This window comes from Hippopotamus amphibius, chromosome 4, assembly GCF_030028045.1.
Source record: "Hippopotamus amphibius kiboko isolate mHipAmp2 chromosome 4, mHipAmp2.hap2, whole genome shotgun sequence".
NCBI classification, from domain to species: Eukaryota; Metazoa; Chordata; class Mammalia; order Artiodactyla; family Hippopotamidae; genus Hippopotamus; species Hippopotamus amphibius.
Window position 1 is genome coordinate 107,271,844 of NC_080189.1, and position 15,904 is coordinate 107,287,747.

At 44.3% G+C, this 15,904-nt stretch overlaps 1 protein-coding gene across 5 annotated transcripts in view; it reads right to left on the reverse strand.

The window, feature by feature from the left end:
* DIP2C (disco interacting protein 2 homolog C) overlaps positions 1-15,904 on the reverse strand; it is a 368,761-nt gene that overhangs the window by 94,372 nt on the left and 258,485 nt on the right. For all 5 annotated transcript variants that reach the window (XM_057730681.1, XM_057730680.1, XM_057730679.1 and 2 more), the window contains 3 exons: positions 14,515-14,608; positions 14,313-14,432; positions 12,943-13,057 (listed from right to left, as the gene is read on the reverse strand). In XM_057730681.1, the coding sequence (XP_057586664.1) occupies positions 12,943-13,057; positions 14,313-14,432; positions 14,515-14,608 (329 nt within the window). The remainder of the gene's footprint in view (positions 1-12,942; positions 13,058-14,312; positions 14,433-14,514; positions 14,609-15,904) is intronic.

Here is a 15,904-nt window from a genome sequence, read left to right on the forward strand (position 1 = left end):
GTTTACTTCATTTAATTTGTATGCAGTTGGAAATAGTTCTGTAAGATACATAACTAGAAAGAGAATGGAGGAATCAAAGAGCATACACACTTGAAATTTTAACGAAACCTAAATACCTTCCCAAAAGACACTGTTGCTTTGCAATCCCACTAAGAGTGGAAGAATAGTACGACTTTTTCACTCACTAGACATGTGTTGCACTGCGGACTCAGAATGCTGTTCTGTTTCATGAGCATTAACTAATCTCTTCTTTACAGCGACCCAGTGAGATAGGCACGACTGTTCCCCACTCGCGGGCAGGAAGTGCACCGCCCAGGCGACAGCCGTGGGGCTAGCCAGGCAGTGTCCTGAGAACCCAGGCCTTCCAGCTTGGCGTTAAGCTGCCCTCAGCCTTTCCCGTCTCCACACACTCGTGCCAACACTGACCACCAACCTTATAACTGTTCCCCATATGGCGAGTACAATGCATTCCTCATTGTTGTTTCAATTTGTATTTCCAGGATTATTAACCAAGTCAGATGATCTTTTTCTCCATTAACACCTTCCTAGGAAATAAAAAGTCCAAGGAGATAAACTAGGTGAGGGAGGAAAAACCAATCCCCAGAAGCAAAATTCCTAGGAATTTCCAACAGCTACTTTCATGATCAAAAACAATAGATTAAATAATGGCCGAGAGCACCGTGGACCCCTCTGCCAACTTCCAGGTTCAACTCCATGGTGGACGGCGTGCTTGTGTCTCACAAGGAATACGAATTACAGGAGGAACTGTCCCGGCCACCTCAGGACTATGCGGAGCTGGCCTTCACACTCTGAGAAAGCACACAGCGAGGAACGGCCAACAACTGCTGTGGTGGAGAAAGGGGAAAAGACCAACCTCAAGCCAAAGGAAGAGGGGAGGGAGTCAGCTCAGCGCTTGCCCTTACAAGTAATGAGCTGATGGGGATGGCCTTCAATTGGGCAGTTTGGACCAACTATCCACTTACACCATTCCACTTACATCACTTCCAGCCTCTGTAACACACTCGATATGCCTTGAGCTATCATGCTTCTGCAGTGCCTGGAGAGAGAGCTCCTATGCACGCAATGAACCATCAACTGTTTGCAAACAGCCAGCCAAGCTCAAATGTGCACTGATGCCAAGTAAATGGGGTCAAGTCAGCAACAAGGGTTACAAGGATTTCTGCTGCCAGGACTCAAAAGGGTAACTGCACCTCTTTGGTGCCACCGCCACCCTCCAGGCCCTCAGACAGGCGGCACAACATAGATACAAGGTTGAAACATGGTGCTCCCCAAGTTATGAGTTATTTTAATGTAATTTTTTCCCTTTTCTCTGATGAGAGCAACACATGCCCATTAAAAAAAAAACCCATTTTAAGAGCTATGTAACATAGAAGGGAACGTTTTCCCTACATCACATCCTCACCTACCCAGTAAGTATGTAGTTACCAGATTTTTTTTCCTGCTAAACATATTATTTAGAGAGGCTTAATTTCCTCTCAGCCAGAAAAGGGATCATACCACACAAACTGTTTACAAGCTGTGTTTTCCATTTGTCCTGGCTACTTTTCCACATCAGCGGGCCATGAGTCGGAACCAGCAGGGAAATAGCCTGCAAGTCCTGGGGGGCTACTTCCCAGCGTCCACTCTCTGTGCATCTCAGTCTCCATCGACGCAAACTTTTGTGCACAATTCAGTCCAACACAAACACAGCAGAACTGACTTGGACACACATGGTCAGGACCATGAGCTCAGTTTCTCTGCTCTTCACTGCTACTTCATCAAATAGCTTTAACTTAGATTATCATCTCCCAACTATTTTGTTAGAGAAGTTTTAAAATTTTATCTAAATTTTTAGATAAAACAACAAACTATATATTTTTATCTTCTTGTGTTTTAAAAATAAGATTATGGATCTCAAGACCCTGACTTTTCTAGGCAGTCAGAAGCATACCTGCAAACCCCACTTCAATTCACAGGCTTGTCAATGGTTTCTTCACTCGGGATCAATAGCTGGTTTGTCCGGCAGAAACGGTCAGATTTCAGAATCCGATGGGTGCTGTACGGTAAGTACAATGCCACATTCGGTGTCTTTTCCCAGCTTCCTAACTTCCAGGTGAGACATCTTCAAAGTCGAGAACATTTATGGCGGCAAAGGGGTATCTTTCTCATTCTTTGGAAATACTGTTTTCATTGCTGTGTTAAATAATTACTATCTTTTTATCGCCAAAGTGTCAAGGTATTGAAATAACACAGTTAAAAGGGCCACGAAAAGTTTTTTTTTTTTAGTTCAATCAACATTATCACAATGCAGCTTTTTTTTTTAAGAACTTTTATTGAGATACAGTTAACATACAATAAACTGCATGTATTTAGAGTGTACAATTTAGTATCCTAATCTCCCAATTCAATCCCTCCCAGTCCTCCCCACTTGGTGTCCATATGTTCGTTCTCTACGTCTGGGTCTCTATTTCTGCCTTGTAAACCGGTTGATGTGTACCATTTTTCTATATTCCGCATATATGTGTTAACATACGATATTTGTTTTTCGCTTTCTGACTCACTTCACTCTGCATGACAGTCTCTAGGTCCAACCATGTCTCTACAAATGTCCCAGTTTCACTGCTTTTTACAGCTGAGTAATATTCCATTGTATATATGTACCACATCTTTTTTATCCATTCATCTGTTGGTCAACATTTAGGTTGCTTCCATGTCCCGGCTACTATAAATAGTGCTGCAATGAACACTGGAGTGCATGTGTCTTTTTGAATTATGGTGTTCTCTGGGTATATGCCCAGGAGTGGGATTGCTAGGTCTCCTGAGCCCATAATGAGCTGTGAGAGAGTAGCACTGACATATGTACACTAGCAAATGTAAAATAGATGGCTAGTGGAAGCTGCTGCATAACACAGGGAGATCAACTCGATGATGGGTGAAGATTTAAAGGGGTGGGATAGGGTGGGTGGAGAGGAGTCGTGGGAGGGAGGGGATATGGGAATATACGTATAAATACAGCTAAGTCACTTTGTTGCATAGCAGAAATAAGCACAGCAGTGTAAAGCAATTATACTCCAATAAAGAGCTTAAATTTTTTTTTTAAAAAATGGGCTCTATCATCTGTATTCTAGAGATGGAGACACAACAAACAGCGACCAAGGAGAAACCTGGGCCAGAAAATAACCTTCCACCTTCCATCCTGCCCCCAGTTCTGTAATTCTACCGATGAGTTCAGCCATTATTTGATTATTCTACAACTAAGCTTTAGAGAAAAAGAAAATACAAAACATCTACGTGGACAATGACAGTTTTAAAAAGATGGAAGCAGATTAAATACCTGGGTAAAAATAAGGCTCCCACAGGAAGCAAGGGCAGACTTCAGAGAGCACCATGGCTTCTCGTCACCACCCGGTGGACACGCGTGCAGGTGGACATGTGGGCAGGTGGACACGCGGGCAGATGGATACTTTAGATGCACATGAACACGGACACACAAGGAGACAGACATAAATTCAGGCACACAGGAAGACATACACATGCAGTTTATTGTATGTTAACTGTATCTCAATAAAAGTTCTTAAAAAAAAGAAGACATATACACGAAAACAGACAGGTGCAGTCAGACACACATGGCGACGGACACTCACCACGATGGACACGTGAAGACAGGCATGTCTCCTGCCCTTGTTCCACCAAGTTCTAGGACTCAGGTTCTTAAAAACCTCAAGTGTCCTGCATGAAGCCCACTCGTTTTCTAGTCTGACCTTTGTTTCCTCCCGGGGGGCAATACTGACGGGGCTTGTCTCAACCTCAGACACAGCCTGGGCAGCACACCTGTGGGCCCACGCCTTCCCGGGCTCCTGCCGCCAGCTCTCCAGGGCACCTGCATGTCCTGCCCGTTTTCAAGCAGGAGGCCTGAGGTGACCATCTCTGTGCACCCCAGAGCCTTCCACACTCCCTTTCATGTAGGTGAGAGGCGTTCTGTTGCCTTCAAGAAGAGTGACATCAAGACACTCAATGGCCATTGCCACAGGCGCCAACTCACCAGGCCCAGCATCCTCTCTGGCAGCACCAGCTCAGAGCAGCCCATGAAGGCTAGCCCTGTTGGCTTCCACCCAAACCCACCGGCCACCTGAGCAGCTCTCCCGTAACAACTCGGCTTGCAGATTTACAAACATTTTAACAGAAGAGAATCACAGAGTGATATGTGTTCAGAAAGGGCCAAGGCCCTGCAAGTCTGGGCACTGGAGATGCATCTGCAATTTTTCTTCTCTGAGGACCACAGGCAACAACTGAGCGTCATCTTCTATTTAAGTGGCTAAAAGCCAAGCGGGCAATTGCCTGCTCCCAGCTCTTTCCTGCAAGTTCAATCTCTTCTTCATCGCAGGGCCGAACAAGCTGCCTCGAAAAGGTTATTCAAGCACAGGACACAAATGCTCAGATGACAGCATGAAGGAAAATGTCAGCCCCCAATCCCATTTGAACGAAGGGATCAGCCACAAAACAGGATGCGTGGCAGCCAGCCACTCATTTTTTGTTTTTTCCCTTCTTCCTTTAAAGATTATCCTCTGAGCAGCACATGGAGTGTGAGGATTGCAGTGCTTCACATGCTGACTTTATAACATTTAAGAAGTCGTTGATTTGTCCTCACACCAAAATCCACAGGAGCAATGACGAGGCCTCCTGGACCCTCTCCAAATGGCTTGAATGGAATGGATCAAAGCTATTTTTACTTAATAACCTAGCCTCCGACTTCCTATGTGTGGAAAGTTCACTTCAAGTTTCAAGAAGAAAATAAGCACAAAGTATTACAAAATGGGTGTAAACACACAGGCTCATTTTCCAAAAGCAAGACTTTTTCCAACCTCTCTGTGGACACAGTTGTGTACGTGAGCACCAGGAACAGGGAATTTGCCCTCTACTCACAGGTCACAGAAAACAGCCCACAGAGGAGGACGTTCACAAAAATGTAATTGTGAGTGTTTTCATGTTTGCTTGAAAATGACTCAACTATAAGCATGTAAGAAACAAGGACAATGAAAGAAACAGGTTCTAAACAAGCGTCTAGCATGTGTCTCTCTCCTACATTCACCCACCTCACCTGCACGTGAAGCCTGAGAGCGACAGCGGGGTGCAGAGGCCACGCTCTGCACAGGCAGCGTCAGGAGCCCGAACACGCAGCACGTGCACAGCGATGAGATAAAAGACGGCAACCTTCTCAGTAAGCCTGACACACAGTCAAGCGAGGGAACGGAACAGGAAGAAGTCTTTCTCGTGACCAGCCTCACGGAGGCCATGGATAGGAAGGACACAGCCTTTCTCCTGGTGCTGTTTTCTTAGGAAGCCAGATCATGCTACCGTGACTCTAGGCTGTTAGCTGCACCTCGATCATCAAGTGAAACGAAAGCAAACAAACAACACCTCGCGAGACTCCACTCAGGTAAAATGCAAACCAGTGTTTTTCTGCTTGGGTGCATGTGCACATCCTGTACACAGACACTCGGGAAAAGACTCAACTCTTCACAGCACTTGCTGCTGCTGAATGACAGAGGGTCATCGTAAGTGTGTGGCAAGGGACTTTTACTTCTCACTTTACATATTTTTAATTCTTCTTTCATTCATATATTAACAAAATACATACTAAGCACCAACTATTAAGCAGACAGAGACAGAGAACAAACAGTAATTCACCAGAAAATCACACAGCACAGGAGAAGGTGTGAAATGCTGAGTGAAGGAGCTCTGGCCACGCTGCCCTGGGGCACACCAGGCGGGGGAGGGGTAGACATGGGGAGGTCTGGCCACAGGAGGGGGAAGGACGAGGCAGCGGGAGAAGAGGCTAAGAGGGGGCGTGGCCAGACTGCAAGGCCTTGTGGCTCCTGCAGGCTCTGGCCAGTCAGAAGAGCACGGCACTGGGGCGAGAACCCCAGTGAGGAGGCAGCAGGAACAGCTGGGCTTGGATGTTCCCTGGTGAATCAGATGGGATGTGAGAACAAGAAGGCTGGAGGCCAGCGGGAGGTGCAGGTTGTGTTAACACGTGGCTCCACTGAGTGGTAAGTAAGGGAGGATAATCACGGGGGTGGATGCTTAAACCAAAAATCATGTCCACTCTGCCTCCCACCCTCCTTCCCACGTAAAAGGAGAACTGAGTCCAAAAACAGTGGCCAAGATCTAAGAGATGACGACCAGCCCCCAGTCTTCGCATGCCCCTGGGTCTAACCTGAACTTCTCATGGACAGTGAACACATGTGAAGCCTGGGAGGGGGTGGGAGCAGCAGGAGGGACAGAGGTTACATACAGCCTGGAGCAGACACAGTGTGGGCACCAGGGGTTGGTGTGTTGTGTCAGACACAGGTAGAAGGCACAGGTATCCATGTCCTCATTTACAGGTGAAGAAACAGTGTCTCAGAGGCTAACTGGTCCATGGCAACACACTTAGAAAGTAAGTCTACAATCTGCCTTTTCTATCAGATAAGGGGGCTGTGAAAATCAAGATGAAAAGACTGAAAAGCACGCTTTCAAATGTGCACAGTTCTGGACAAACTCAAGGTAAACAACACCATGGCAAACATTTGGCAAGCACTTGCCAGGCTAGAAATGCACCCTGAACTCTGCTCCTAGGACCTCTCTCCTATTGCGTGGGGTGCGCATGAAATACAAGATTTCAAGTCACATCAAAAACCAAAACGGCTTGTTGGTAGCACACTGAAGTATCAACCACCGTGAGAGTCTCCGTGTGGGAGTTCACTAGCTGTTTTGGGCCAGTCATCAGGGACGCTCTGTTCACGTTATCCCAGCGGAGTAAAGTACCACTTCCTGATGCCCTCCAGGCAGGTGTGTGCTGCCTGCAGGCGCCGTGCCTCCAGAGCCACAGGGCACCTCTAGGACATGACTATTACCTGCCAAAACCATAAAAGAACAAGACAAAACCTCAGAAAAGAACAAAATGAGGCAGAGGTAAGCAATTTAGCAGAGAGTGTTCAAACTAGTGGTTGTGAAGATGCTCACTGAACTCAGGAGAGGGATGGAGGAACTCAGTGGGAATTTCAACAAAGACACAGAAGATAGAAAAAGCAGTAAAGAATAAGAGAAGAACTGAAGAATAACAGAAAACAAAACGACACTAGAGGGACCCAACAGCAGATAAGAGGATGTGGAATGGATCAGTCATCTGGAAAACAGGGTACTGGAAATCATCCAACAGGAAGAGCAAAAAGAGAAAAGAAATAAAAAACATGAGGATGGTTTAAGGGGCCTCTGGGACAACATCACACGCACAAACATTCATACTATAGGGGCCCAGAAGGAGAAGAGACAGAAACCCCAGTTGAAGAAATAATGGCTGAGCACTTCCCTGATTTGGGAAAGGAAACATACATCCAAGTCCAGGAAGCACAGATGGTGTCAAGATGAGTTCAAAGAGAACCACACCAAGACACATTACAATTAAAATGGCAAAGGTTAAAGATAAAGAGGCAACTAGTTACGTGCAAGAGAATCCACATAAGACTTTCAGCTGACGTTTCAGAGGAACTCTACAGCCCAGAGAGTCTGGCAAGATATATTCAGTGCTGAAAGGAAAAAACTTAGAACGAAGAAGCCTTTACCCACGAGGCTCTCACTCAGACTTGAAGGAGAGAGTAGAATTTTACAGACAAGCAAATGTACAGGGGTTCATCACCATTAAACTGTTCTCACAAGAAATGTTAAAGGGACTTCTGTAAGTGGAAAAGGCCATAACTAGAAGCAAAAAATTATGAAAGGAAAAATCTCACTGGTAAAGGCAAACATACAGTAAGGGTAGCGGATCAACTACCTGTGAAGTTAGTAGGAAAGTTCAAAGACAAAAGTTGTAAAATCATCTATATTCACAATAAGTAGTTAAGCAATACACAAAACAAAAAAATGTAAAATGTGACATCAAAAAAAATGGGGGGGGGAGTAAAAATGGAGTGCTTTTAGAATGTGCTCAAACTTAAGTGACCATCAACTTAAAATAGATGCGTGTATAAGCAGGCTGAAATGTATGAACCTCATACAACCACAAACCAGAAACCTATAACAGACACACAAGAGAATAAGGAGAAAGGAATAAAACATACCACACTGAAACAATTCCTTCTTTTCTTTTTACCTTCCCGCCCTACCCACCTCCTGCCTACAGAGAACTTCCATTTTGTACAACCCCTGGGAGCGTCTTTCCACTTGCTAGATGGGATGCAGCCCAATTCATGAATCGTTTAATAAAGCCAACTGGACTTTCAAATTAAAAAAAAAAAAAGTTGGAAAGAATCCTGGTATGTCTCTCCAAAAGTGAATAATCCTTTTCAGGAAGTGAGTGATCACAACCCAATGTCTCTGCTTTAGCAATCCGGATTTTTTCTTTCTTTCTTTTTTTATTGAAGTATAGTTGATTTACGATATTGTTGTAGCTTCCAGTGTACAGCAAAGTGATTCAGAGATATACATACACACACACACACCATCTATTCTTTTTCAGATTCTTTTCCATTTTAGGTTATTACAAGATACTGAATATAGCTCCCTGGGCTATACAGTAGGTTTGCTGTTTATTTTACATACAGTAGTGTGTATCTGTTAATCCCCGAATCCTGATTTATCCCTCCCCCACCTCTTTTCCCCTTTGGGAACCATAAGTGTGTTTTCTATGTCTGTCAGTCTGTTTCTGCTTTGTAAATAAGTTCACTTGTATCATTTTTTAAGATTCCACCAATAAGTGATATCATATGATATTTGTCTTTCTCTGACTTACTTCACTCAGTATGATAATCTCTAGATCCATCCATGTTGCTACAAATGGCATTATTTCATTCCTTGCTATGGCTGAGTAGTATTCCACTGTACATGTGCACCCCATCTTCTCTATCCGTTCAGCTGTCAATGGACACTTGGGCTGCTCTCATGTCTTGGCTGTTGTAAACAGCACTGCAATGAACATTGGGGGTGCATGTATCTTTTCAAATTAGAGTTTTTGTCTCTTCCAGATATATGCCAAGGAGTGGGATTAAAATCTATTTTTACTTTTTTAAGGAACCTCCATAATGTTCTGCAGAGTGGCTGCACCAATTTACATTCCCACCAACAGTGTAGGAGGGTTCCTTTTTCTCCACACTCTCTCCAGCATTTACTGTTTGTAGACTTTTTGATGACGGCCATTATGACCAGCATGAGGTGATACTTCATTGTAGTTTTGGTTTGCATTTCTCTAATAATCAGCAATGTTGAGCACCTTTTCACGTGCCTGTTGGCCATCTGTATGTCTTCTTTGGAGAAATGTCTATTGAGGTCTTCTGCCCATTTTTTGATTGGGTTGTTTGTTTTTCTGATGTTGAGCTGGATGAGCTGTTTGTATATTTTGGAAATTAATCCCTTGTTATTTGCATCATTTGCAAGTATTTTCTCCCAGTCAGTAGGTTGTCTTTTTATTTTGTTTATGGTTTCCTTTGCTGTGCCAAAGCTTTTAAGTTTGATTAGGTCCCATTTGTTTATTTTTGTTTTTATTTTCATTACTCTTGGAGGTGGATTCAAAAAGATATCGCTGCAATTTATATGAAAGAATGTTCTGCCCATGTTTTCCTCTAGGAGTTTTATGGTATCCAGTCTTACATTTAAGTGTTCAATCCATTTTGAGTTTGTTTTTGTATATGGTACTAGAGAATGTTTTAATTTCATTCTTTTACATGTTGTCCAGTTTTTACAGCACCACTTATTGAAAAGACTGTCTTTTCTCCATTGTATATTCTTGCCTCCTTTGTCACAGATTAATTCACCATAGGTGCATAGGTTTATTTCTGGGCTAATTTGCCTAGTTCCGGTAATAAATTTTTAATCTTTTAAAAGAAAGATTTTTATAAAAGATTTTTAAGCATGTTTAGAGAAACAATTAAAAATCCTTTGCTTCGGGCTTCCTAGGTGGCGCAGTGGTTAAGAATCCGCCTGCCAATGCAGAGGTCATGGGTTCGATCCCAGCTCCAGGAAGATCCCACATGCCGCGGAGCAACTAAGCCCGTGTGCCCAAAAAAAAAAAAAAAAAAAAATCCTTTGCTTCTTTCTGCCTGCCAATCCACATAGCAGAGGCACAAGTACTGGTCTGAGAACAGGCTGAAGACCTCAGGTCTGCCTTGCTTTCTGGAGGGCTTTCTACCAAAACTTGTCAATACCCTGCTTATATAAACCACAAATTGCCAGAGCTCTGAATCTACTGTTTTCTATATTTTGTCTATTTGGAACTGTTCATTAGACTAGAAAAGCACCTCTTTTTCTTCCTCTATAAAATGAAACCAGGTGAACACCCTTCCAGCACTGAAACTCTAGGCTGCCTACATGGAAGTGCAGTGTGCGCATCTTACCTTTTCTCTGAAAACAAGAGCTTTTCCACTAGACGATAGAAAATTCATTCTTTACTTTGGCCCGCTGATGAAGTCCTCTTACAGAACAGAATTTATTTGAGGAAAATAAGTCCTGATGTTGGGTCTCATTCAATTCACGCACATCACTTACTACGGAAGGACGGTAATGACATTCCAGAAACTAACGGAGATCTCAAACTACTTACTAGCTCATCTGACACTAACGTGCCAACAGTACGGGCTTCCTGGTGACGGCACACAACCTGACAACTGAGCAACAGCAACCACAACTGGAAGGTCATGAAAAAGGTTTAAAAGATTTTTTTTTTCTGTAAGAACAATAATTCAGTTATCCACTATTTGAAACTAAGAACCCTACTTTTTCTTCCCTTGTCCTCCCTATGAGTATCCTTCTCCCTAAAAAATAACTTAAGGATTAAAAAACTTACTAGGAAAATATAACTGACATAATGTTATAAACGGTTACTCCCATGTGAAATGGTTTTTACAAGCTTGAAAGTTTTTTGAATAAACTGTTAACAGTGTGGACTGCACTTACATCAGCAGATGTAAGTGGAAAGTCAGATTTGAGGCAGAGCCTGTGAACATCATTTTTTCTTTTTTTCCGTGAACATCATTTTTTCTTCTTTTGCCTAAAGCTGTAAGGAATGCAATTCTCAAGTCCTACTTTTAAATTTAAATAAGTGGCATTTCCTTTTAATGACGTGCTCAGGCTTCAGGCAGGAGGCTGGTTAAGATGCGGTCTTGCCCGTACTCCTAAGCTGCCCTGGCTAGGAACCACAGCTCTATGGGGCAGCAAGTTATGGTCGGCCCAACTGAGTATGTTCTTCTGTACCTTATAAAAAGGTAAATCAAACAGCAAAAATCCGAATTTGAACACATTAAATACCACTTTTTTCATGTCATCTTTGCTTATCCCTTCACCCTCTGCCAGTCAACACTGGCATTATCCACACAGCATATCTTAAAGGCACAGAGAGCACACGTTTAGGAAGAGCAAACAAGCACGTCCTCGGATCACAGCGTGTCTGTGGGAACAAGCCACTCGTTCTGTGAGTCATCGGTGGCGATGGCGCCACTTCACAGAGCTGCAGAATCTGACAAACTTACAAGTAGAAGGAAATTGAGGGATTACTACGTTCAAGCCCCTTGTTTCTTGGTGGAGGAAACCGAGGCCCTGGAGAGAAGGAACATGCCCAGGATCACGTGGGCAGCCACCCGCAGGCTGGGCTCAAACTGGGACCCTGGCCCCACCATGTTTTCAGAGGCTAAGTCTCCTTAGAGTCAGATCAGACACGTACGTGAATACTGATTTCTGCTGGGCAACGTGACGGCAAGCTCCATGTGTTTCATACTCCAAGGTCAGACATAAATGTCAGAAGATTGCTGCCAACCTTCTGCTTCGGGGACAACAATGCCATCCTTTAAGAAATGAAGACTGGATTCTGGTTAATGGTGCCATATTTCCTCATCAATTTAATTATGTTATAGACTTTTAATTTCTGGTTCAATCAAAATTAGATGTTGCTTCTGACACTTTAAAGATTTTCAGTTTCTCAACCTGTTAGTCAGGCAGCCCTGGTTAATTTCACATTAACAAACTCCTAAAAGCATCAGAAGGTGTCTCTTTTAAGGACAATCTTCTCGTGAATAGTTTTGCAAATTCCAACTTTTCAGTAGAAAGAGCAGAACTCATGCACTTTGTGCACTGAGAGTTCTGTCATCCATTCTTCCAATGGAGCACACTGTGAGACACGAAATAAAACCTACGTAGAGACAGAATCCAAAGGTGTTTGCAAATTAGTCACGCACAGGATGCAAACGTCTGGATGATACCAACGCTCTTTTCTCACTTTAGTGTGGATAACCAGGAGCTGCTGACGGGCAGACAGGCCTTTCTGGCCTCATGAGCCGAAACCACAGTCTGTCTCTGACAGGCGCCAAGGGCTCTGAAGCAGGCGGGGATGCTGGCGTGCCCCCAGACAAAGGGACCTGTATTTGCTGGCCTTGGCAAGAGCCCGAGAAGCCCAGCCCCATGCAGCAGAAGATTCCAGGCCCCAGAGCCCTCTGACATGCTGCCAAGCCACTTAAAAGCTCAGAAAACCAGTGTTGTTAAAGTGCAGTGCATGCAGCATTGAAGAAAATGAAGACAACATAAGAACTGCATGTCAGAGGGCACAGGGGTGGCCACAAAAATTCTGTTTCATCCAACATTTACTCTGTTCTACCCTCAATTTAAACCTGAGCCTAATGCAAGCAAATGAAAATGTGTGTCATCTGCCAGGAGAAGGTTCACTGTTCAACGCGCCTGCACACAGACTTCCACTCACTTGGGAATTACAGCGACCCTCCAGAGTGAGATGTGCGTTTCTAACTAACGAATCTCGACTATTTAAGAGAATCCATTCTAGCATATACAAGAATAAAACCTCATCTGGAAAAGCTGGGTCCTGTTTTTATTCTCACACTCAGATGAACTGCGATGGCTCTGGCTCTCTGTTAGCTGCTGAATGAGACCCTCCCCAGGCTGCCCACTTGAGCTAGGAAGCAGTACCTCCGGATGGCCACGGTGAGAGCCTCTGGCGAGCTGGCACAGGGACAGATGACCTCCTGGCGCAGACCTTTACTTTGGAAGACATTGAGGAATGCATCACAAGAAGAAATGGACCCTGGAGAGAAAGAGGGGATGATAACCAGACAGCAGAAACAATGTGGATGATTAAAAATACCCCGTAATATAACATGCTTTTGAAGTTAGGATTTAGGCACATGTGGAGTTAGGCAGCATGGAAAAATACTTCATTTAATATAACTTATCATTCATGTTACAATGAAAGATAATATTCTCAAACACTGAACTCAAGAATTTAAAAAATTCAACTTCTATACTTAAAACATTTTTGCTGACTGAAGAACTTATGACTTTATTAACTTTTCTGAGACTTGTTCTACCATTTTCAACTTGCACGTTCCAAGAGATGGGTAAATCTAAACCCAACTAGATGAAGAAAACATTCCTCTATATTAATGAGTGATAAAAACAAAGTGTAACTACTAGGAACTCATCAGCTAACCTAGTCCCTGATACAAGGATACGTTGCTTCCTGTAAGACATAGTACTCTGCAGAGTTATGGGTAAAACCACTTGCATATTAAACAGCCCACAATTTATGGAGTTATTTTGTAAATGGAAAAATCATTTATAAAACTAAGACAAGAATTACCTGTTTACAAGTCCACTTTTGCACATCAGATTTTTTTAAGAAAGTATATGCTGCTTTAATTTACAAATATATATGCTACAGAGTGTATATTTATTCATTCAATTCACTTTCATTCATTTACTTTGCTTCCGATTTATATACTCTTCTCATAAACAAGCTAGCTGGGTTTTTGTTCCAACTGACCGAAATATTTTTCAAGGTATATTAATTGTATTCTGTGGAACTGCTGATGTATTTAATGTAGGTAATTCCTGCTACAGGATTTGATAATGAAATTCCATTAAAAATGACAAATTAAATTTCCCATCAATAAAACTACTATGAACCAGGAAATAATAATAGTTAATACTTCTTAAGCACCTATTATATCCCAAGGGAGTGTACATAGGGATTGCCTCATTTAATCCTCATAAAATCTGACAACTGGGTACCATCTTGCAGCTAAAAGAAGGAGAAGAATTTTAACAGTAAAGTTATGTTTTCCTCAGAATGAGGAAGTGGAAGGGCTAGGACTCAACTCCAGGCGGTGTCTGAACCTTCAGGCCCTGGTGCCCTTGGGCTATGGTGAGTGATACAGTTCGGCTATCATCTTAAGACCACTTCTTCACTAAGGTGAAAACTAGAAAAGGGAAAATCAAAGCCCAAAGACATGAGACCTGGAGAAGGAGGCCCCTCCTGCCTGCCCGGCGCCTTCACTTACAGGGATTTGCGCCGTCAGCCACTATCAGCATCCGCAGAGAGGAGAGGTTGATGTCTCTCTGGTCCCTGTGCGCCACCAACGCCCAGTGCATGTCCCTGGATTTGACACAGGCCACTTTTGCTGCAGGATAAGCAGGGGGGACGTGAGTCACCACCTATGCCACAGGATGGCGTGACCTCAGAGGGGCAGCCCCGCGACGCACCTTTGTACTGGCAGACCTTCTGAATCCAGGACAGCGGGTTCACCTTCATCAGCGAGTAGGGGATGCTGATCACGTGCATCATGTTCATGACACTCTGAAAGCGGGACACGCGGCGATGAGCGGGGGAGGGGCTCCCTGCGGGGGTGGGGGTGGGGCGCGCGGTAGCTCGCTGCGGGACTGGGGGCACCATCTCAAAGCGCGCCTAGTCCTCCTGACTCCTGCTTCTACTGATGCCATGAAAGAATCCCAGTCCAAATCCTTTTCCTATACAAAACTTAAATCGAATGATCATTTTTATTGGCCTTTCGGTCTTGAAGTTTAATTCTCTCTAGTGTACTCTACTCACTTTTATTCACAAAATTAATTTCCTTTATTAAATGTTACACTGAAATCCAAGGAGCAGTAGAAAGTTGTCTTAACCCTCCCACTCTTCCATCTAGCCTGGCTCATGCAGACCAGGGCCCATAAAGGGTTTCTTTCTTTAAAACAGATGACAAAAACTAACTTTTTAAGTAAGTGGTCAAGTCCTCACACGAGGCAGCTGGGACTCATACACCTGTGTGGCTGCACTCACAGAGCTGGCAGGAAGGGACCACAACATGGGGAGCGCTGGATAAAATCCCCCCTGGTCGGCTCTCCCCCGCTGCAGGTGCAGGTGGAGCGAGAGGGCACGGACACTCTGGAGAGTGCAGGTCCAGCTCAGAAGCTCTGCAGGAAGATGACCACGTGCACCCTCCCCCACCTCACCACCAGCCCTTACCACGGGCTTACTCCCCATTCCATGCTGGGGATGGGAGCATCTTTCACTATAAACAAGATGCCTTGGAAGAGTGGGTGCTGTCTAGCTCCAGAAGGGGGCAGCCAGAGGGAGGCTCGGACACTGCCAATTCCTGGGGCAGTAACCCAGAACATGGGTGCACAGGCAGGTGCCCTCATTGACACAATCTGTCACAGAGCTCTTGAAAGCAAGACTGTCACAGGAGAACTCCGACGGCAACAGTTATCAAGCCAGCAGATGGGCCAGGTACTCATTAACCAATAGGCCACGTGGTTCTCATCATTCCCATTGGACAGAGAGGAAAACTGAGGTTCAGAGTGACTTGGGCAACAGATGATTCTTGGGCACAGGGGCAGGTAACATGCCCAAGTCACAAGCTACAGAAGGAAGGACCAAGGCCCAACCTGGGTTCTCTGAGGCTGTGCTCTTCCCGCGATACCAGCAGGCCACGGGGAGTGCGCATGTGGGGCTGTGCTTCTGGGTCTCACCAACTAGCGTCCAGACGGTCACAGGAGGAAGCTGGCTGGGCTGGAGCCCCAAACCTTTGTCTTTATGATGCCTGCATGCTCTTGTTCTAATAAATTCTGGTTTATCAACAAATAACAAATCCCA